This window comes from Schistocerca americana, chromosome X (assembly GCF_021461395.2).
Source record: "Schistocerca americana isolate TAMUIC-IGC-003095 chromosome X, iqSchAmer2.1, whole genome shotgun sequence".
NCBI lineage: Eukaryota > Metazoa > Arthropoda > Insecta > Orthoptera > Acrididae > Schistocerca > Schistocerca americana.
Genome location: NC_060130.1, coordinates 185,849,827 through 185,875,246, shown reverse-complemented (window position 1 = coordinate 185,875,246; position 25,420 = coordinate 185,849,827). Strand labels below are relative to the sequence as shown.

Here is a 25,420-nt window from a genome sequence, read left to right as displayed (position 1 = left end):
TCGAGCACCTGTTCGTAATGCACGGCCTGCAGCGGAGTGGTTACATGACAATAACATCCCTGTAATGGACTGGCCTGCACAGTGTCCAGACCTGAATCCTACAGAACACCTTTGGGATGTTTCGAAACGCCGACTTCGTGCCAGGCCTCACTGACTGACATCGATACCTCTCCTCAGTGCAGCACTTCGTGAAGAATGGGCTGCCATTCCCCAAGAAACCATTCAAGCACCCAACTGAATGTATGCCTGCGAGAGTGGAAGCTGTCATCAATGCTAAGGGTGGGCCAACACCATACTGAATTCCAGCATTACCGATGGAGGGCACCACTTACTTGTAAGTTATTTTCAGCCAGGTGTCCGGATACTTTTGATCACATAGTGTACATTTGTATAATACGAGAATGGTCTTTGAGGATACTTCATTGACTGCAACAGATGAAGCTCCTGCAATGATTGGTAAAATAATACAAACATGTTATACTGTGTCATAATTATTCATTGTATTGTCATAATGTAATAATTATTACAAGGCAAAGAATACGAATGTGACTACAAACTTCAGCATCATGAGTCCACTGTGTATTGTCGGCAGCCTTTGGCCCCATTCACGAATAAGAGAACACAAGTTGTGTGCCCACGGGCAGCCTCATGGGCAGCTCATGCACCCAGCCCTGATCTGGGCATTTAGTTGCTCAACAGTTGCACATCTATTCACCTGCCCACACCTCTACAGCTGTTATTCATCCACGTCACATACGGTCCTTGACACAACACAGTGCCTCGGCACTGGTTTTGGGTAACACCATATTGCTACATATGGTATACATTACCTACAGTGGCACATGAAAAGGTTACAAACTTGCCATTTCAGAAATGCTTTTACTCTTGGCCTGCAAGCCAATGATCATGCCCTTTTGGTCATCAGATTAGTCGCTCAGTTTCTGCATTATGACAACAACTGCACTGCTTTCCATGTCCCCCAGCATGCTTTATATACCGTCCACTACTAGGGCTGCCACCAACCGCCTATGAGTGGTTATTGCACGATGATGTTGAATGTAGGTGATGGTCACATTAATGTGACTGGACCACATATTTCCTGTAAAGGGTGCACGGGAGTAGGGAAGTCTGCTGCACACCATACAAGTTTACCACCTGCTGTACAGTTCAATAGTCTCTGTGCTGCCAATTTTCAGCTAGAAATTTTTGCGCACCGCTTGAGCAACACTCGGGCACTGTCTACTTCTCTCTCTCTCTCTCTCTCTCTCTCTCTCTCTCTCCCCCCCCCCCCCCCCCCCCTTTTCTCTCCGCAAGTACAGATGAGTTTAATATGCTTCGTATTAATTCAGCTTCTGACTAAGTAATGAAATAGAAATTTAAGGTCAGGTATGGTAATGGCCAGTGATTTTTCTTGGAGGGTACTGATTCATCATCATCTGTATTCTTTTTACAAACTTATAAATTGAAGTCAAATACCTGTAGGTCATTCTGAAAAGAGATACCACCACTTCTTTACTACTGCCACCACATTCGGACATCGATATTGAGATGTACACACCAATGCTGGCTGTGCAGAAATGTACAGATTCACAGTTGCACCGCAGGCAACACAAATACCGTGTCAGTCGCGGAGTAGGCAACGAGGCAAGTGCACACACATTCTTCAGCTAGTTGTGTTCATATATCCCAACGATTCCAGTTGCCAACACTACTGTTCACACACAGTGACACGCTTGTTCTCTGTTATTTCTCTTGGTTCACTTTTCATGTTTCATTTGTGAATTGTCAACGATTCTTGGCTACACAACTGAATTCCTCTCTGTTTGTCCTTTCGGATTTGTGTATGGTTTGCCGTTGTCCACTTGGTCTTTTCAGCTACTCACTGTTTTTCTCGGAAACTACCTGGCACAACCCCAACCGGGTTGTGCCTCACAGCAGCTTTTGCAGGGTCAAATAACACTGCAGGATAAGATTCAGTTGCAACAAAAAGTTCAGTACGAGCAAATGCAGGAGCTGATGAAGCAGAACATGGAGCTCGTGCAAAACATGGGCATGCAGCCTGTGGGTTAAGTACTTATGGGACGATCTTCACAAACATCTCTGCCATTTGTTGTTTTGACGACACCATAGAAATGTGGGGAAACTACCTGCATAAATTTATGCTGTATTACAAGACAAGAAACATATCAGATCCTGTAGTCAGAGTGCTCTGTTACTTAGAAGTAGTAGTAGTAGTAATCTGTATGAAACAATTAAAAAGCTGCTGAAGCATAAGAATTTGCTGAACTTTTCACTCTATTAAGTGAGCATCTCTGTCATGAAACTCATACTGTGGCAGCTTGCTTGCAGTTTAACCAATATAGGCAGTGTAATAATGCGGCCTGGTTGGCAGTCTGCAAGGCCTCGCCAGTACATGAAAGTTTGAATGTATGAACTGAATAATTCCATACCCTGAGTCTTTAATCAGAGATTTAGTTGTCAGATTAGTAACAGACAGGGAGGTCCAGACTAGAGCTCTAAAATTGCCCAATCCCAAGATAAGTTCAATCACAAATATTGTCAAAACATTTTAGGTGTCGGCAGCAGATAAAAATGCCTTTTCAGATATGAGGGAGTGCTAAAAATAATAACAAAAATAAAAAAAAATTATTTTTGAAAAAATACTTTCCCTTACAACTAATACATTTGTCCCACTAGTGCTTTCACTGTTCAAAACATTTTTTGCAGTCATCTTTAGAAATGCCTGGCAGCTCCTCCCTCGTTTTTTTTTCTCCATTTCTTCAATACTGTCAAATCGATTTCCTTTCATGCTACTTTTCACACATGGAAATAAGAAAAAGTTGCACAGAGCCAGGTCAGATGAGTAAGGTGCATGGGGTAGTGGAACCATGCCATTTTTAGCCAAAAACTGTCTTACCGAGATGGCTGTGTGTGCAAGTGCATTGTCGTGGTGGAAAAACCAGTCTCCTGTCAGCCACAAATTGGGTCTTTTTGACAAACACTGTTTGGCAATCTTCTTAAAACTTCCAAATAGAAGTTTTGATTGATGGCCTGATCTGGGGGTACAAACCCTGAATGAACTACACCCTTGACATAAAAAAAGTAAATCAGCATTGTTTTGATGTCTGATTTGACTTGACAAAATTTTTTTGGACGGGGTGACAATGTCTTACATTGGCTTGACTGTTGTTTTGTTTCTGAGTCATAGCCATAGCACCATGACTTATCACCAGTAATGACCAATGACAGAAAATCTGGATCAGTGTCAAGCTGTTGCTTCAAAGCACGACATTTCAACTCAATGTTCCTTTTCATTGTTGGTCAGAACCCGAGCAACAAACTTGGTAACAACCCTTTTCATTCACAAATATTCCATTAAATTTGCTGAACCGAGCTCCAATATAACACATTAATCTCTGGCAGTTGATCAATTGCCTGTCTATGGTCTGTTATCAAAAGCTCTCAAATTTTTTCAATATTTTCATTGATTCAGACAGTTCATGGACGTCCAGAACGAGGTCTGTCATCAATAGATATGTCGCCATTTTTAAATCTAGCAAACCACTCGTATACTTGAGTTTTTCCCATAGCGTCAGCTTGGTAAGCTGTTTTCAATATTAAAACAGTTTCAGCAGCATTTTTAGCAAGTAGAAAACAAAATTTCACAGCAGCATGTTATTCATTTAAACTTCCCATCATTAAAAAGAAACAAGAACAAAAGAGCACTAGCAAAAACAGTCACTGCAGATGAACAGAACAAGCCAGGTCATTGATACAGCCGACACTGAACTGGCAATGAGATGCGCTATACATACCTAGCGGCAGAAATGCATACTACACAAGCTCCACCCACAGCGATTCTATTTCAGTTTTTTTTTTTTACCTCCTCATAGTTAACAAATAGCTCATCTCTTTACTACCATATGTTGATAAATTACTCCCCATGGTGACAATCAGGGTGTGAGTTCTGTGCAAGGAAACATTTCTTGCTCACAAGTAGATTTCAATGGACTTAGTAAACAGATACATCCATGCCGGGAATCTTGATTTTGTTCATGTTCGTTAGATAGTAAGAAAAGTTCCCCCTCAGCACTGGATTCAACCTCACTGCTGCGTAAATCTTGTCCAATTGTTGGAGTGCCACGAACTCTGGCAATGTCTGTATTTCTTTGAAACATGCTAGCCTGTTGCAGGGTACTAGGCAGTGGTGCGCCACAGCAAGAAAACAGCACTCCGCATCGATATACAGGTGTTCTCCAATACAATGTGGCTGGCAGGACCACACCAACCATCAATGTTTGCTAGCTCCAGTCTCAGCAGAAACTAGCTAAGTGCCTAATAAACTCCCAATTGAGTTGGATATCAGTGGTATTATGACCCAATTCCAGGTGGATATGGGGGCAGTAGTTTCTCTGATTAACCAAGAAACTTATCAGCGTTTGGAGTACCCTGTTCTACCGCCACTGCAGAACAGGTTATTTTGTACAGCTGGCAAAAGATTTCTTTGTGAGGGAAAATTACTGTTTGGGTAAAATATAAGACCATGAAACAGGAAATCACTTTGCTAAATGTAAGTTTGCTGTCAGCTGTAAATACTTTTGGTTTACATGCGTTTGCCACATTTGGTATTCACACACTGGATGAGGTGAAACTGACGTCCAGTTCAATATCGCTCCAGGATTTAGAATCATTATTAGAGACTTATCAACAGTTAATCAAAACAATGTTTGGTAGGATCTAAGAGTTTGAAGGGCATATTTAACTTTGTTGTGTCTAAATTTTGTTGTGCATAACCAGTTCAGGTGTCAACATGAGATGCAGTAAAGCCCGAGTTAGACACATTACATGAATTGAGGGTAATTGCACCAATCTCAACTAGTCAGTAGGCAGCTCCCAAGATGATCATAAATAAAGCGAATGGGTCCAGCAGGATTTGTGGTGATTTTAAAACCATGATTAACATAAAGTGTGTCCCATTTATCTTGACCACCCTAAATAACTGTTTGTCCAGATGCAAATTACAAAATGTTCCAAGCAAATGTTATTTAGCCGTCAGGGGGACATCAATCAGTATGATTTCCTTCTTTATAGATTTGTTTTTTACAAAGATATGAACAGTGGTATGACTTTTTTACATGGCACCCTGTATTTTTTAGTTGGTATTTCATTTCCTCTCCTAAAGACCTATTCAAAAATGTATCACAGTGTACCATTCACTGAGACACAACGATATTAATTACATAACACAACACTGACTTTGAGCCCGGGATCTCAAACTTGTCCACTTGCTGGAGTTGTCAGAAAACAAATGAAAACCAAGTAAAAACATAACACAAAACTGACTTTGACTCTCCTGTACCATTGCCCAGGAGTAGAACATTCAAAGGTGCTCAAAGTGATTATCCTGGACACCGATACACTGGTACACTCGTCGAATGAAAGAACTATTTACTGCTCCTAGTGTTGCCTGCTGAAGAGAATTACAAGCAAGCACAATACATTTGTGCATGTCCTCTGGAGTTGTTGGAATACCGCAATAGACAACATCTTTAATGCATCCCCAAAGAAAAAAGTCCAGAGGATTTAAATCAGGAGACCTAGCAGGCTAAGTAACTGTTCCTCCTCGACCAATCCATCTGGCAGGATACCTTTGGTTCAGAATACGATGGGCATGCAAGGCATTATGTGCTGGACATCCATCGTGTTGATCCCACATAAGCATTCTGGTTGTTAGTGGCACTTCATCCAGAAGAGGAGAAAGAATTCGTCTGAGGAAGTTAGCATACGCTGTGCCATCTGGACTACCATTGATGAAATAAGGGCCAATAATTGTAGTACCAAGCATACCAAACCAGAAATTAACTCTCAGGTGACGATGATGTTCCACCTGTCTAAGCCATCGTGGGTTGTCGTTGGACCAACAATGCATGTTCCTTGTATTTACCTGTCCTTTGTTTGAGAAGGAACATTCATCAGTAAATAGAACATTGGAGAAGTTCGGGTTGGCGAGGATTTGCTGCTGTGCCCACTGACAGAACTGTACCCGATTCTGGAAATCATACCCATGCAATTCTTGATGTGGGTTTACATGGTAAGGATGGAACCGGTGATGTGTAAGAATACAATGTACACTCGTTTTAGGTATGCCAATCTCGTGTTCAAGCTGTCATGTGCTCACATGTGGATTCATAGCAACTGAAGCGAGAACAGTAACTTCGGCAGCTTCGTTTGTGCGAGTGCTACGACAACTGCGTTGTCATGGGTTGAAACTTCCCGTTTCCTGAAGCGTCGCAACAAGACGAGAAAACATCCATCGGGAAGGTGGATTCTTGTCTGGATATCTCTCTCTGTACAGTTCCGCTGCCTGTGTAACATTTTGCCTACCTTTAACAACAACAATAAAAGAAACGTTATGTCGATGCAGTTTGTAGGAAGGACAGCCTTTACTGTATGCCTACTCTACACAACAGTATTTAAAGGGACTAAACTACTGTATTAAATGTACCAGTACATAAGAAAACAGTATTGCAATTACTGTTCTGCTAACTTACATTCCCCATAGATGAGTAGCATTTCTACCTTCTCTTCGTTCGTGTACATTCTACTCGCACAACTATTCAACTGACGATGGTTGACGGAATGACGGGTGTGCTTTCCACTTATGTTTACATTTGTCCTCTGTCAACGTCAGTATGTGGATGTGTTCCATTACCCCGAGTACCTGCGCTAATCGCAGGGAGCATCAACGTCAATGTTGTGTTATGTAATTGATAACATTGTGTTTCAGTGAATGGTACATTGTGATACAGTTTTGAATAGGTCTTAAGGAGAGGAAATGAATTACCGAGTAAAGAATACACGGTGCCATTTAAAAAAGTCATACCACTGTTCATATCTTTGTAAAAAACAAAGCTACAATGAAGGCAATGATGCTGACTGATGTCCCACTGACGGCTAAAGAACATTTGCATGGAACATTTTGTAATTTGCATGTGGACAAACAGTTATTTAGGGTGGTCAAGATAAATGGGACACCCTGTACAAAGTAAGACTGACATTCACTCAATCCCTCTGCCAGAGGAACTTTCAAGAAAGGTAGCAGGGGCCAGGGATTTTCAAAGATTGATTTGAAGGCTGCATACCTGCAGTTACCTCTAGATGCAGATAAGCAGAAAATCCTGGTAGTAAATTGCCTGTTGGAATGTATCAATACAAGAGGTTGCCTTTTTGGGTCACCTCGGCACTGGGAATTTTCAACAGATATGCAGAGCAACTAACTCACGATACTCCTAAATGTGTAACTATTTGGATGACGTGTGGGTGACTGGTGCTACTCGTGAACACCACACGCAAACTTATCAACTCTATTTCAGCGGCTGCTGGAGAACAGACTCCATTATAACTTTGGGAAATTCGAGTTCTTTGTACTGTCCATTCAGTATATGGGGCGTATATTCAGCAGTAAAGGGATTAAGCCTGATTGGACAGTACATAGGTGCAACTGAGAAGCAGCCAGCACCGAAAAATGTGAAGGAATTGCAGTCTCTTCTGGGGAAAATGAACTACTATGCAATGTTCATTCCCCAGTTGGCTCGCTTGTCCATCCCTTGAACCACTTGAGGAAGCTGTTGGAAACACACCCGTGGCCACCTCCACAAGTAGTGCCATTCGTACTGGACAAGACAAACCTGCCACCCTCGCAACGAATGAGACACAATACAGGTTCAGGTCTGTCTTCTTGGATAAGAATACTGAGGGTACAAAGCAACTGACTGCTTTTGTGTCTAAAAAGACACTCTTGCAAATGTGGAAAAATTATTCACAAATTGAGAAGCTAGGACTGGCCACTTTGAATGGCACTAAAAATTTCCACGCTTTCCTACATGGGAAAAGGCTCCAGTTACTTACAGACCACATTCTCATCTTACAGACAAAACAGTGCAGTGTTTGCAATGTTGCGCTCTGTTTTTGAGCAAGATTACCATTAAGACATTTATTTTTGGATCACTGCACTCATGCAAAAACCGACGCATTATCACGCCTCCACAATGGCCCCAACATGGAAATTGTGTTTTGCTCTAGGCAAGACTATACACCACACCTTCCAAGATTTATTATTCACTACTCATGAATTGCCAGTGACTACTAGCCAGTACCACCTCCTGTGTAGTCTTGTCAGTAGTGCAAAGTGGTTGGCCAGAGTGTCACCCAAAAGAATCAGACCGTCTCATGAAATTATTTTCCTACGAAACATGGGCTTAATGTTGTTCACGGTGGAGTATTTATCTACAGAGGATGCTAAATGTTGCATCATGGTTCCACCTCTGCTCTGTGGATGCATCCTTCAGCTGCTACATATGTTCCATTGGGGGTCATCGATGATGAAACCCTAAACTTGGTAGCACATTTACTGGCCAGTACACTCTAGCACACAGTGCGTGCTAATCAGGCGTGCACTCGCAAAAAAGCGTCCCCTGCAAGGTTTTCCCTATGGCACTGGTCTGAGCATTTCGGAAGAGGATATGCATCGACTTTGCCAGCCCATTTCAGGGTTCACTGTGTGACCTCATTGTGGATGAGTTCTCTGATTTTCCCTGTGTGGCACGAGTCTCATCTACGAGCGCACAAACTATGATCAGAGTGCTAACTACTATTTTCGCCACAGAGGAAGCCACTCTTATCTTAGTCTCTGACAACAGACCTCAGCTTGTTTCTGCAGAATTCGAGGAGTTCTATGAATGTAAAGGAAAACAGCTGCCTCTGTCTAACAGGCATTGAACTTTAAGTGGTCACAACCTTCCAGGCATAAATGAGGAAGGCACTGGTGCCAGTGCTCACTGACGTGGCCTTCCGATTCACCTCAGCCATCCGACGAAAACCTCACTGAGGTACTGCACGGGCACAGGCTGTGCACACTCCTCGATCTGCTACGAGGGCCCTGCAGATGTCGAGCTCAAGTTACACACCACAATACCGGCAGCGCGGGTTTCATGTTCCACTGTAAGCTGAGTTGGGCACCCGACATAATTCTGAGCCATGAGGGGGTGCCAAATATACTCACTGTGGCCAGGCATGAGAATTTGCTCTGTCACCAAAACCAGTTGCAGCCGTGACACATGCACGAGTACCCTCCACTCCAACCCTGCGCAAGACTACAAACCCAGTCTCGGTGACAAGGCTTTCAGGGCATTCCCACACACTGCCAATGCTCCTAGATTCACAAGCCAGACACAGCTACACCTGAACCATCACCACCAGCAATGGCAGCAGCCAACATGCGAACCAGTGCAGAACTGGCAACCCATGGAGGCTGAGTCACTTCCTGCACCAACAATCTCAATGCCTCAGCAGAAATTGCAGTTAGTTAGTTAGTTAGTTAGTTAGTTAATGTCCCATGGATCATCTTTCATGCAAATAGTAATGATGTAGAATGAGTCATTTTACATTCACATTTCACATTAATTTGCAAATATGGCTATATGCTGAACATTTATAAGTTTTTTTAATTAAATTAAATCTACAGATGTGAGTTAGTAATTCCTATCCAACGCCTTTTACACATTGCAATGATAGCAATTCTTCTGTGGAACAGAAGGAGTTAAGGAGAAACTTTCAGTTTGTTTTCAAATTTTGCTTTGCTGTCTGTCAGACATTTTACACCACTGGGTAAGTTACCAAAAATTTTGGTTGTGGCACTGTGCACCTCCTTTTGTGCTAAAGACAACCTTAATGTGGAGAACTGAATGTCATTTTTCCTTTTGACATTGTGATTACGTACCTCACTGTTCTTTTTGACGTGCAGTGGATTATTTACAACAATGTTCACGCAGTAGTCAGAATTCCCAACTCCTTAAACAGATGCCTGTAAGATGATTATGAGCGAGAACTGGATATTATTCTTACAGTACATTTTTGATCAATATAGATTTCCTTTCTTAAAAGTGAGTTACCCCAGAACATTATTCCATATGATATTGAATGAAAATATGCAAAATATGTCTCTCCTCAACATTTGCAATGATTTGAAGTGCAAATGAGGCTGAACTAAGTTGATTTAGGAGTTCCAAAATGTGCATTTCCCAGTTTAAATTCCTGTCAATACGGACGCCTAAGAATTTATAAGTTCCCACCTTATTTATTACTTCCTCACCATGTTTTACACTTACCATTGGTATACTACCCGCAGAGATGTAGAATTGAATGTGACGTGCCCTTTTGAAATTGACAAAGAAACCACTTGCAGAAAAAGTACTTTAGTGAGTACTAGGAGGGCTTGTGGCAAAAACTGAGGCCTAAGCCCCAGGGGTATGCACTGTTCTCTACAATTGTGATCCTGTCCGTCTCAGCACACAGCAGGGGTTTCGAAATACTTGGTCAATGCATTTCTGTCCTCTGCACTCTCACCACTATGGTCATCTTCACTCACTGTCACACTCTCAACTCTCAAGACAGACTGGTGCCAAAATAAGGGTCCTGTATAATAATTCCTAGTAAACAATGCTATTATGTTTCAACATTTACATCTGCAAGTCCAATCAGAAAATATAAAGTGCCTTAACCCCCAGGGACCTAGATGGAAGGCAATGTGTCAAGAAAAGTGAGGCCAATAAGCAGGAACAGATTTCACTTTCAAATACAGGGTCCACAAAACTGATAAATAAATAAAAATAAAAGTACAATAATTTAAGAAAAGGCAGTTTAAAACTCAACCACATTATTAGGGACAAAAATATTCTGCTGAGCAGCCAATCAGAAGAGCCCGTTCATTGTCAAATGACGTACTATTACCCCTAATTGCATACAATATTTTACTTTGAAATGTACAAAGTCTTCCAGCTTGAAGCTGCTACTGCAAATTTCACTGCACATGTTGAAATAGCACTGCCATCGCTCTGGTGCTGCCCTGTGCCACAGTGGCACCACTGCAGCAAATTTTGTCTGCCAAGAAGCCACATCAGTGTGAGAAGTGACTGAAGCTACTCTCTGCATATAGCATTGGTCATCATGATTGCAATGATGGAAATATCTATCTGAAGAAAGGTACAGTAATTCATGAAAAGGTCAGTTTGTGGGGTCCCTCCCCTCCCCCCCCCCCCCCCCCCCCCAGAAAGTGTAGCAGACATAAGGATTGTGTGTGTTTCATTAACTGGTCCAGAGTGCAACAATTCATCTCTGAAGAAGTTCTGTTGATAATTCCTGGGAGTGGGTTTCCCATTTTACACACGTTCCATGCTAACACTGATGTCTCTGTTAGGAATAAAAGCCACTTGCATTTTGTAGTAAACCATTTGCAGGTGATGAGTGATGACAAACAAAAACAGATTTAAAATGACCACATTTTAGGTTTGGACAACAAGTCTTTTTCTGAATTTACTAAGAGAAAGCACAGACATCCCATTTCATCATACTAGAACTTTACAAGGATGACAGTCATAATAAAGCAGGGGTCAAACTGACCACAGTCTACCAAATATCGATCTATAATATTTGATACACATTTTGAACACAAATAACATAAAAAAGGAAAGCACAGAAAACAATTCATGTAATTCAACTGAATTGAAACACATGAGGTGAAAAGAGTCATAACTTGATATTTTCTTTAGTCTAGTACACAACAATACCTACGATTGTATGTTCCATCTCAGCTAACACCAACATAAATATTTCTGTGTTTTGATCTCTGTCTGCATTTCACAAACAAGCCTATCCTTATTCTTGCTTGAAACAAGCACAATCAGTGTTTTACTGTACAATATTAACATTATAACTTTAACTGTAGTTCACAATAACAATAAAATACATTACTCACTGTACTGTGATATGGAGTGACCATTAAGATTGCGAATTGATTTTACTGGATATGTTTTGCCATCAATTTCCACCTCATATGATTCCATCACTTCCTGGATCTCTGCACCAACATCACAAAGTGGAACATCAATACCGGCACACTGAAAAATATTTTGAAGCTTGTCAAGAAAACCGTGTGGAATGTCATTAAATTAAAAAAGTGATGTAGCAATAATCACACAGTATTCTACATAAATCTAGCAACTGCAAACATGAGACTTCTCAGTACACAAAAATATGTTGAAAAATTGGTACTATGCACCTGAAAAATATGAGTGACAACCACTCCCAATCTGATCTTTTCCTATTACTAATAAAAATTCCCAGCTTGTAAAGAAAAAATTTATTTCTTCACCCTCTCTCCAATTATTTAAAGACTACTTGCAGAAAATTTCCATCAACAAATTTGAGGCACAATGAACTATCATATTTTTGCATGCCCAAGATGTGTAGGAAAAGATGATTTGTAATGAAATGAAAATCAATGTTAGACGAGGAACATTCAACCTGTAGCATCATGTCCAAATACTAACAATTCTGAAACCGACAATTCAATTAACACACAGTCTTACATGCAAGATACTCTCTTCCACACATTTTAAATGTCACCGACGTGAATTTGTTGTCGGGACCATTTATTTAATACTCTGAGAAATACAGGTAAAGAAATTGAGAATAATGAGACTGATGCTTCCATCGACTTATTGCAGTAGTTTCTATATGTTTGTCTTTCGACAATCTCCTCCTCTCATGCCAATAATGAAAACACCAAAAATGGAGGACAGGGTGAGCAGTGGCAACATTACAAAAAATTACAGTTAACTTTTGCAATGCTGCCACACTTATGTAAAATAATTTTCACTACACTCATTGCATCTCATCAAAATTTCCATCCTTTACAACCTCAAGGTCAACAGGTCATTGAACTGAGCTCACTTCCTTTAACTTCGAAACGCAGTCACCAAACTTTGTTTTTCCTTCCAAATTGCTTCAAAGATCTTGGCACATGCACCACTATACACCTACCAAAGCTGTTCCTTTACAGAAACAATCGCTGTTCTACCAGAGTCTGCATATGTAGTACAACAAATTCACATGTCATAGATCCAGGTTATGAGGAGGATGCTCTATAACTTTTTTGCCTACTGTAAATAAATGATTGATACATGTTTTGACCAGTGTGGTGGAGTACAGTAAATTTATTGTCCTCTTATCATGTACAGGTGATATAAATTATTTTCAGGTCTTTAAGCATTCATCATTTTGCAAACAGCTTCCCATTGCAGTTGTCATTTTTCGTATTACGTGTACTTATATTTGTTTTGTGGAAAGAATTTCAGGAAAACTAAAATGATCATTTACAAAACTTTTTCTAGGAGTAAAAAATAACTATAAAATTTATCGAAACCACTTACAGACATGTCACCACTGAAAATTTTTAATGACTTATCTTCACCCAATTGGAAGTATTACAACACAGCACCGCAGTTTCTCTGATATGGTGCAATGTTACCATATGTCATTCTTCACTACTTGATTTAAAAGTATAAAGTAAATAGCATATTACTATAAATGACAACTATGGTTGCATGTTATAAAGTTTTACAATAACTGCTTGAATTGAATGTTCTGCTAGTTAAATGGTAGATTTAACTTTAATCCCGTGGAAAGTAGATGTTCTGACCCACAGTGTTTTACATTCTGATCCGAATAGAGCATATATGATGGGAAAAATCATGAAGCAGAGTCTGAGGTTATTTCAGTACAAAACTGAATTTATTAATTACACAAATATATCTGACTGGAGCAACAATTATGTATGGATATAATGAAACATTGCCCAGAACAGTAAATAACAAATCAGAGGAGAAAATAAAACTGTTGACTGTTGATAAAATTATGAACACAAGATTTTTTTTTTTTTTTTTTTACCCTCAACTACAAAATTAACATATATCTTTCACATGTTACAGAAACTGATTTGCTTCAACCTTCTCCATCAATACCAGTTTGTTCCAGGAACTATTCTGTGAAAGTAGAGATTATGTTCATAAGCAATATATTTTTTTGTATGACTACTGACAGTGGTGCGAGTATTTCGAGTTTTGACACAATGGCCACAAGGAGTTCAGTTGTGTAATAAGATTGTAAATGCTATTTTTCAAATAGGATGTACTTTTGTTTGTAATATTCATACATGATCATTATATTATCAATCAATGCATCAGAGATATGGTTTGTTTTTAAATTTTTATGTTTGACAGAAATCAATTTCTATCATACATAACGTATAGGATTGTTCTCATTCTGAATTATCTGTTATCAACAAGAATTTCATCAATGTTCTCAATATTCTTTCTTTCCGAGTTCTGTTCATTCGTTTATTATGTTATTTGGATTTTTTGCAAAATGTGTGTAGATTTCTATTGCCTCCGAGATCCTCATGTAGCTTCCTTTTTCGGGACTATGAAGACTAGAAGGATTAGTGTTTATATCAACTCTAGAGTGTTTATTGTCTTGAAGATGAGTGTTTACTGCCTTGAAGATGAGTGTTTATTGCCTTGAAGGTGAATGTTTATTGTCTTGAAGATACATAGTAAATGTGGAGAGGCTGTTTTGATTTCTGTTTATATGCTCTTTGTATCTTACTGCAAATTTTCATCTTGTTTGTCTAATGTAGACCTTTTACAGTTACCACATTTAATTTTGAACAATTATGAAAAGACGATGTGATGAGTTGAAGACAGGCACAAAGAAAAGATTGTTACACACCACACTTTCAGCCAAAGCCTTATTCAGAAAATAAAGGAGAAATACACACACACACACACACACACACACACACACACACACAAAAGAGGAAAGTGGTCTGATCCGCTCCCCACGAAGTACCACTGAGGACACGTAAGACACTGAGGGACCGCGTACATCGAGCGGCCAGGTAAGACATGGGACGACCTTCCTATCATGCATAAGCCCCAGGAATTTCGTAGTTTCAACGAACAGAAGAGCAATGGGCCCAAGATGTAAAGATGGTGGAAGAAACCAGTTGTGCGGCCAGAAATTTGTACTAACAGTTTTGTCAGCAGAAAAGTAAAAGCCACTGTCGATGCTCCACAAGTAAAGGCAATTGAGACAACACTGAAGATGCTGCTCAAAGAGACAAGTCCAGGGAGACTGCAATAGATCACAAAATCATCAACAAAAAGAGAGCCAGAGATGCCCAGTGGGAGACAGGCCATAATAGGATTAGTGGCGATAGCAAAGAGCATGACGCTCAGGATGGAACCCTGAAGCAACCTGTTTTCCTGGATAAAGGTGTCCAACAAGGCATAATCCACATGTACCTTGGAAACTCTGTCATTTAAAAATTCCTGAAGAAAACAGGAAATGCCACCTCAGAAGCCCCATGTATATTGTGCACGGAGGATACTAGTCCTCTAGCTGGTGCCATAGGCTTTCTCCAAATTGCAAAACACAGCCACAGTCTGGTATTCCCACAGGAAACCTTCCATCACATGGGTCGACAAAGTGACAAGACGTTCAACTGCAGAACGGCGCGCTCGAAATCCACATTGTGCAGTGGTTAGTAAACTGTGAGAGTTGAGCCACCATAACAGCCAGGCATGAATCATACATTCCCTCAACGTGAACACAAAACTGGTCATCGAAATGGGGTGGTAGCTACAAGGAAGGTGTTTGTCCTTGCCGGGCTTAGGTATGGGTATGACAGTGGCTTCATGCCAGCATGAGGGAAACATGACCTCTGCCCAGATGCAATTCTACGTATGAAGGAGAAAGTGCTTTCTGCAAGAGAAAGGTTATGCAACATCTGGATGTGAACATTGCCTGACCTTGGGGGCAGAGGATCGGGATGAAGTAAGAGCATGATCTAGCCCCTCATAGTAAAAGTGGCACTGTAGCAATCACGATTCTTAGAAGAGCAGATTATCACCAGAGGTTCCTCTTCTTATTTTAAATAGAGGAACACAGGGTGATTGTAGGTGGAGCTCAAAATCTCCACAAAATAGTGGCCCAACCTGTTGGAGATAGCACTATGACAACATCTGCTATGGTCAGGTCAGAAATTGGGGAATAGACATTGGCCCCAGAGAGCCATCAGAGGTTGGCTCACACAACAGAAGAGAGAGTGGAACTGTTAAAAGAACTAGTAAATGAAATCCAGCTAGCTTTTTTGTTATCGCAAAGAATGCGACAACACTGTAGGCGCAACTGTTTATAATGAATGCAGTTTGCCATCATACGATGATGGTTAAAAACACTGAGAGCATGTCTCCGCGCACAAATTGCGTCACAGCACGCCTCAGTCCACCAACAAACCAGGACAAGGTGAGGTAAAGATGAAGTGCGAGGAATGGAACATTCTGCAGCGGTAGGGATAACGCTGTCAAGGTAGTCCACATGGTCATCACAACTGGGGAAATGTTGTTCGATGAAGATCGCCAGGGAGGAATAAAGCCTCCAGTCAGCCTTGGTAGGTTCCCATTTAGGTGTGTCTACAGGCGGGGTAGGTGTCAGCAGAAGGATAGCACACAGGAAATAGTCACTCAAGCACATGTCAGAGAGAATGGACCACTTGAGATGACAGGCAAGGTGGACAGTGCAGAAGGAGAGGTCCAAATGGGAATAGGTGTGCATGGAGTCTGAAAGGAACGTGGGCACTGCACGTGAATCCTGCATTTCCATTGTGCTGCCAATTATTTGCACATGATTAGATGTAGATAAAAAGTAAAAATGTTAGCAAATATACAAATTTATAGAACTTAAAAACAGCCACAAACTATGAAACATTAAATATAACACCAGTTTGCCAATGTATGCCTGTAGTATTTTCAAGCTTATTTCGTTACATTATTCAGAAGAGGTGCAAACACAGAGCAACTGTTTTAAGTATATCACCACCTGCTCCTTGTAATGAAATAGAAATAAACAAAATATAAGGTGACATATTTAGAAATATAATATCAACGTATGCACAAATCACATTAAAAAAAAAAAATTGAATGTTTACATATTATGATTAAGATAGGAATCTGACACAGATGAGATTGCTCTGGGGAGGGCAGATACACAATGACATGGTGGAGTAGCTGGGAAACGGGTGGGGGAAGAATAAAAGAAGATGGAGACTAAGTGATTACAGAGTGGAAGGTGTGAGAGCAGATTAGTGAAGTGGATAGGTGTGGAGGTGGATTTGGGACACGGACTAGCAGACACTGTGACTAGGATTACAGGACTGAATGATGTGTTGGGAGAGCAAATTAAATTACTTGAAAGTAGATATTTTGTAATCAACCAGCAAAACAATATGGAAATACAAGTGAAAAATGTTTCTATATCTTTAACAACAATATAAGGAATAGGATAGATTGCTACTTGCCACAAATATGACCCCCTAAGTTGCAGACAGGGACAAAGAAAAGGCTGTTACAAATGCAGCTATCGGACAATGCCTTCCTCAGCAAAGAAAACATATACACAAGCAAGCACAACTCACGCACACTCCAATTGGAGTTGCTGACGGTGGTGGCGGTGGCGGTGTGTGTGTGTGTGTGTGTGTGTGTGTGTGTGTGTGTGTGAGGTGCACCTGCTTGTGTGAATTTGTGTATGCTTTCTTTGCTGAGGAAGACTTTGGCCGATAGCTGCATGAGTAACAGTCTTTTATTTGTGTTTGTCTACAACTCAATGGGTCATCTTTGTGATGATTAGCAATCTACCCCATTCCTTATATTACTGTTATTCCAACTTGGAGTTTCTATTGTTTGTTTCTATATTCTTATAAATTTCATTTGCTATACATTTTCTCGCTCAATAATTTCTGTCACATTCAGATAACATGGCATTATTATTCTCTTTGACAAAGATATGATGAGGAAATCAAAATCCTATAAGTTTCTGTAAGATGGTTAGTGCTGCAAACACAGCTATAACAAAGTGCTGTACGAAAGATTACCAGTAATTACTGATTGTAACTAGTAGATTCTTACCCTTATTCCTGTATTTGTTGCTTCTCGTACAGCTTCAATAAGTGTATCGTACTTTGGATTGAAAGTCAATGTGAAAGCACAGTCTATTATTCGACCTGCAACAGAGTTAAACAAAATACATCTTTTATATATTTGAAAAACATTATATTTCCACCACCAAGAGCTTCTGATAAATGATCCTTTATTTACTACAAGTTTAGATCTTCAGATTGACTTATTTGCAAACGGGAGCTATACAGAGAAGCATGAAAGACTTTGCCTAATAGTCCCTGCACATGTACATAAAACAAAACTGAAGAATTTTTCTCCCCTCAAAAAATAAAAAAGAGCCAAGTAATACTGTTATTATTGTAATATATGCGGAATTCAAAGTTATCTGGCAAAGGAGGATTTTGAACTCAGCTGGGTAGCATCATCCATACTTTGCACAAAATATTGGATATTGCATTAATTTTTGCTCAGTCCCTAATTTGGGCACTCCTCATTGTTTGATTAGGCTGCAAAAAAAGGGGAGGGCAAGCAGGAGAGAGTTACTTAACCTTCCAACTAGAGATTTATTTGAAAGGATTTTGAACAGACAACTCCAGCATTTATTTGCCTTACAGTACTCTAAAACATTTAGAGATCTACACTGGAGCTTCTGGTGTCATTACCTTTCATCTGCATCAACATACACGCTCCGCAAGCTACCGTATGGTGTGTGGCGGAGCGGAGGGTGCCTTACTTCCTTTCCTGTTCCCCTCGCAAGCAGAGCGAGGAAAAACAACTGCCTATATGTTTCTGTATGGGCCCTACTCTCTCTTATCTTACTTTCATGGTTCTTACGCAAATTGCAGATTGGTTGCAGTAGAATCATTCTGGCTGTCAGCTTAAAATGCTGGTTCTCTAAATTTTCTCAATAGTGGCCCATGAAAAGAGCCTCATCTTTTCTCCAGTGATTCCCACTTTAGTTCACAAGGCATCTCCATAATTTTCAGTTACAACTCTTTGGTGACACATAAGGGTCCACTTTAATTGGATAGCCAGAGGTCACCCACACCTAAAACACTGACACTCTACATTATCTTATCTTTGTTGTGGACGAACTTAATGGTCAGGATGTAGAACATTGGCTTCCTTCCATTTCTCCTGGTCTGCAGTCAGGCCAGCCCATCATGGATGAAATGCTCAACAAAACCACAACAGCTTATGCAGCCTGGACCTCACCATCTTCACTACTGGTTTGTGTTCAGTATTTAGAAGAACAACAGATTTTACTTCTGAATCCTTCAGGGCTTTGCAGCCTTAGACGTTGTCTACACTGATCACAAGTGTTGCACTGCTGTCCAGCACTTTGACTTTGAACAGGTGCAGTCCACCTGCTCAATGTATAGATTTCACTGAATGTACAGAGACCGAGCAACAGTCTATGTTTTGCATGATCCAACATCATCTTGAGATTCTCCTCGGTGATATCATCGTTTTTCTGCTTGGCCTATAAATTTACCCACAAAACCACCTTGTATACTAACTTACTTTGAACTCCACAGATTTTCATTTTTAACACTGTCAAGCTGGCATATAGTTAGTCAATACGGTGTCTTGCTCCAAACGAGTCCGGTAAACGAAGATTTCGCCACAGGGCAGTCAAAGTGGGACAGTGCACCACAATATGGGCCACTGTCAACCGGGCGCCACATCGACACTGAGGCGGGTATTCACGGCGCAGGAGGTAGCCGTGGGTCGCCCAAGCGGTAGAGAACCACAAAGTCCCTGCAAGAGGCCCACATGGAGGACTGCCACACATTCGTAGTCTCCTTAATGGCTCGCAATTTGTTGTGCAAACTGAGACTATGCCACTCCATCTCCCAAAGCCGAAAAACCTTGTAACGTAAAAACCAATGCAGGCCAGTTATTGGAATGCCGATCTCCATAAGCGGTTTCCGTGTTGCCTGCTTGGTCAGCCTGTCAGCATGTTCATTGCCTGGGATTCCGACGTGTCCTGGGGTCCACACAAACACCACTGAATGACCGGACCATTCCAGGGCATAGATGGACTCCTGGATGGTCGCTATCAAAGGATGACAAAGGTAGTACTGGTCGATAGCTTGTAGAGTGCTCAAGGAGTCAGTACACAGAAGAAGTGACTCCCCAGGTTATGAATGGATGTGCTCACGAGCACAAGATATAGCCACCAGCTCTGCAGTGAAACACTGCAGCCATCGTGCAAGGAATGCTGTCCTCCATGGACATACGCAAAACCGCCGTGACCATCAGCCATCGTGCCGTCGGTGTAAATCACTTCATTGCCTCGGTACATGTCATGATTTGAGATGAAGTGACAGCGGAGAGCTGCAGGGTGCACCGAGTCCTTTGGGCCATGTGAAAAGTCCAGGCAAAGCCGCGGCCTAGGTGTACACCATGGAGGTGTACGAGACTGGACCTGGAGTACAGGTGGTAACAGCAAGGACCCAAGTACGGATAGAAGGAATCGGATGCGAACTGCAATTGTAAGCCCTGACATGGGCCCCTGATGCGGGAGATGAACCGCTGTGGGTGGGAAAAGGAGACGGTAATTTGGATGCGCAGGAGAACTACGAATGTGTCCAACGTAACTGGCAAGAAGTTGTGCACTGACCTGCAATGGAGGAACTCCAGCCTCCTCAAGACCACTGGTCACCGGACTTGTCCTAAAAGCTCCCCTTGCTAGTCGAACGCAACAGTGGCGCACTGGGTTGAGTAAACGCAATGTTGAGGGTGCCACTGAACCATAAAACAGACTCCCATAGTCAAGGCGGGATTGAACAAGGGCTCTGTATAGCTGCAGCAGCATAGAGGGATCTGCACCCCAGTTGGTGTCGCTCAGGCAGCGGAAGGCGTTGAGGTGCTGCCAGCACATCCACAACGAAGGTGAGGAAGCCCAGTCAATCGGGCGAAAAAAAACATTCCTAAAAATCGATACGTCTCCCCTACAGTGAGGAGAGTGTCAGTAAGGTAAAGTTCTGGTTGGGATGAATGGTATGACACCGAGAGAAGTGCATAACACACGACTTTGCCGCCGAAAACTGAAAGCCGTGGGCTAGGGACCATGACTGCGCCTTGTGGATGGCTCCCTGTAGGTGCCACTCAGCAACACCAGTACTGGTGGAGCAGTACGAAATGCAGAAGTTGCCTGCATACAGACAGGGTGAGGCGGATGGCCCTACAGCTGCTGCTACTACACCGTTAATGGCCCCTCATGATAGATATACACTCAATACAGAGCCCTGCAGGACCCCATTCTCCTGGATACGGAGAGGGGAGGGGGGGGGGGGGGGGGGGGGAGGCGCACCAACTTGGACACAGAAACTACAAAGTGACAGGAAATTCTGGATAAAAATCGGGAGTGAGCCTCGAATACAACACTCGTATAATGTGTCAAGGATATGACGTTGCCAGGTGGTGTCATACATTTTTCATAAATAAAAAAGGATGGCAACAAGGTGTTGGTGTCTGGAAAAGGCTGTTCAGATGGCAGACTCGAGGGACACAAGTTTATCAGCAGTAGAGCGACCCAGGCGGAAGCCGCCCTGGCATGGAGCCAGTAGGCCACATGAATCCAGGGCCCAACCCAACCGCCGACACACCATACATACCAGCAGCTTACAACAAATGTTGGTGAGGCTGATGGGCCGATAGCTATCCCCATCAAGTGGGTTTTTGTCGGGTCTGAGCACTGGTATGGTGGTGCTCTCCCACCAGTGTGATGGAAAGATGCTATCGCACCACATCCAGTTGAAAATCATGAGGAGATGTTGCTTGTAGTCAGATGAGAGATGTTTGATCATGTGACTATGGATCAGATCGGACCCAGGAGCTGTATCGAGGCAACGTGCAAGGGCACTGAGGTGTTCCCACTCTGTAAATGGGACATTATAGGGTTCACTGTGGCGTGTAGTGAATGAGAGGACGTTCTCTTCCCTCCGCTGTTTGAGTGTGAAAGGCTGGGGGGTATTTCTCAGACTCAGAGATGCGAGCAATGTGCTCAGCAAAGTGCTCGGCAATTGCATTTGCGTCGGTAGATAACACACCATTTATGTTAACACCAGGAACACCTGTTATGGTCTGATACGCAAAAGCTCATTTGATCTTTGCCCACACTTGGGAAGGTGACGTATGGCACCCAATGGTCGACACGTACCTCTCCCAACACTCCTGTTTCCACATTTTGATAAGCTGGTGAACACGGGCACAGAGCCATTTAAAGGCTATGAGGTGCTCCAGGGATGGGTGCCACTTATGCCACTACAGAGCTCGCTGATGCTCCTTAATTGCCTTAGCAACTTCCGGCGGTCACCAAGGGACTGTTTTTCACCAGGGGCACCCTAAAGAACGAGGGATCGCGTTTTCCACCGCAGTAACGATCATCGTCGTCGTTACCTGCTGAACCACCACATCAATATTACCGTAGTGGGGGAAATTCAACGGTGACAGCAGAGGTGAAAGTTTCCCAGTCCACCTTGTTTAAAGCCCATCTGGGCAGGCGTCTGTGGGTCTGACGCCAGGGCAGTGACAGGAAGATGGAAAGTGGTCACCACCACACAGTCTCCAGTGGATAGATGGGAGAAGACCAGGATTGCAAACCGAGAGATCAATGACCGAATATGTGCCATATGACACAATGAAATGTGTGGCAGCCCCAGTATTTCAGAGGCAGAGGTCGACTTGTGACAGTAAATTTTCGACATCCCTGTCTCAGACAGTAAGAACTGTGCAACCCCACAAGAGGTTATGAGCGTTAAAATCTTCCCAAAGTACGAAAGGTTTAGGGAGTTGATGAATCAGTGCAGCCAATGCAATCAGGGGTAGTGCAACATCTGGAGGAAGATATACGTCGCAGACAGTTATTTCTTGCGTCATCTAAATCCTGACAGCTACAAATTCAAGAGAGGTTTGAACGGGCACAGGTTCACTGAATACTGACTTCAGGACATAGACACAAACTTTACCTGACACTCAATTATAGTTGCTACAGTTTCTGTAATATCCCTTATAGCCACAGAGGGCAGGGGTCCGCATTGCCAGGAACCAGGTTTCCTGGGTGGCAATGCAGAAAGCACTTGTAAAGCTTTACAGTTGCCGTAGCTCAGCCGGGTGGTGGAAAAAACCACTGCAATTCCACTGGAGGATGACTTTATTGTGAGGCTGGGAAGGCACGAAGTGCACAAGGAGGCAGGTTATGCCTCAGGGTCACCTACTGCCTCTGACTATTTGTAGGCATTTCTATGGTGGATGAAGCATCAATGAGATCCAGGTCTGTAGGGGATGCTAAGATCTCCACCGCATCCTCAGATGCAGAACTGATAGGGAGTGGTGGTGTTGGGGTCACCAGAGGGTCCTGTTTCTTAGCAGACTTCTTAGTTTGCTTGCTCTGTTGCTTCTCTTTAGGGGCTTGCCGGGAAGATTTCTCCGAAGCAGCTTCAGGCATAGGGGAAGACTGTGAAGCTGTTCATCCTGCAGCTTTTGGCTCCTTGAGCCACTGGCGAGTGTCCACCGTGGCATTAGTGGAGACATTAGGAGAAAGGGCCACAAAGGACCTCTTCTGCACGAGAGGAGCCGGAGGAGGCTGTTGCTTCTCCAGCAGTGGTATATGATGCCCTTGTCATGCACCATGTGGTAGCATACAGAGTATGTAGATGTAGACATTCACATTGTCATCATGCAGTACGGTACATAAATTGTCTGACCAACAAGGTTTTTTCCACGTACGAAATAGGTGAAAATTTCATTCCACTGCATACTACTTGGAAATGTACATCACATATGATTATAAATATGGTTGGCTCCTGTCAGTTTCATTGTAGTCCTAAAGCTGATTTTTCTAATATTTTTGTGGACATGGCAAAGGTCTACATGGATCACGTCGTTTAAGTGGTTTTTGTGTTTCCGCAGCTCAAGTGGAGAAAGCAGAGTAATAAGGCTCTGTTATGTCATTCTCACTCAGCGGAGTATTTTCGCAGAACCTCTATTTCATGCCAACAATGTAGTAGTTGCCCAGTGGTGACAACAGCCAGAACACCGACAGCTCCTTTCAGTCTAACTTTTAAAAAAATTAATAAAAGCTTTTAAAAATGATAAAAAAAATCAGCAGATGATAATTTGAGGTATTATAAAAAACTAAAAAATGTTTTCTTTGGAAGAAAAAGATAGGTGGGAGTACCATGAGACAGTAGAAACAGAGAGAGAGAAAACGAGTATGAACGACGAAACATATCATCCAGCTATTACCCAATCTGTATACACAATAAAGAGGTTTCTGAACAGTTATGCTTTTGGCATGTTGATTGCTGTTCCAAACAGTCCCACACATTTTCTATGGGTGATTCAGCAGGCCAACGTAGATGTGATAGGGTGTTGCAAGCGTTTTTCAAAGCAGAATGTATATGTGCAGCCCCATGAGCAGAGCTGTTGTGATCTTGGAAGACTGGAATGTCTACATCATACTCATCATGAAGACGCAGATGAAGGGGCTGCATCTGCTCTGCAATAATGTCGAAAGAAACATCCCAGTTCATGTTCACAATAATCTGAATGAGTGGAAACAAGTTACAATATAGAAAATACCCCCAAAATATCTCAAAACCACACCTGGCCTGCATTCAGCTGTCAGTGCACTCGACACCTCACAACATTTGAAAAGACACAACTCTTCAGACCACATTGTGTGCCTTCAGTCAGCTACCATTCAGTTTCCGCATCGTTCGACCCAGAGGAGACACTCAGCTTTATGTGCCCCTGTCAGCAACGACATATTGTAACATACTGGACTCCAAAGGTACATTGCATGCACTTCCCTCTGTAACGTCCGCTCAGTAATCGGTTGAGACATACCTGCATTTCCTGACAACAGCAATTCCCATTGGGCCTGAAATTGACTGTAACTGATGAGGAGTGACACTCGTCTCCAGTCATCTCAGCTATAAACTTTCTTAAGACCACATCGTTCTTACAATACACCACATGGCTTCCAGGCATATACCATTCCTCATAAACGTGTCTGACAGTCTGTATTGACACACGGACAAATCGAGGAACTTCACTGAGGGCTACTTTCTGCTATTATATCACATCTGTACATCGACCCATCTTAGTGCTCCGATCTGATACAACCAACAACAGCATACACAGCACTTCACTGCCACACTTTGTGCCAGCGGCAGATGGTTCCTACCACTTCTAAGCTTTCTAAAATGCTCCTGAGTGACTGGTGTGCTCTTGGGGGGCAGGGGGGAGGGGGACTAATATTTTGTCCAGTGAGTTTATTTGTTAGTAGGGCAGTTGTATTGTACAGTTTGTGCTGCAATGTTTATTTTTAAAACTGCTGCAAACGTCTCAACAAGAAAGACCCTTAGGAGCATTTTATCAACTGTGAACCATATATCCTGCTTGACAATCCATTCCACATTCACAAATATGATGATTACTGCAGTCACCACTAACAACAGCAGAACGATAATAATAATTACTTTCACAAAAGAAAATATTATACTCCTCCGACAAGCATAATGTACTATCCCCTCTCGAGTTTGTGAATTTATTTA

The 25,420-nt window shown here is 42.2% G+C and overlaps 1 protein-coding gene across 1 annotated transcript in view; it reads right to left on the bottom strand.

Annotated features, from left to right (window-relative positions):
• The window catches only part of LOC124555743 (methionine aminopeptidase 2), a 104,688-nt gene that overhangs the window by 18,298 nt on the left and 60,970 nt on the right, over window positions 1-25,420 (bottom strand). The window contains exons 6-7 of the mRNA XM_047129766.1: window positions 17,862-17,956; window positions 11,813-11,954 (exon numbers count right to left, since the gene is read on the bottom strand). Coding sequence (XP_046985722.1) covers window positions 11,813-11,954; window positions 17,862-17,956 — 237 coding nt within the window. The remainder of the gene's footprint in view (window positions 1-11,812; window positions 11,955-17,861; window positions 17,957-25,420) is intronic.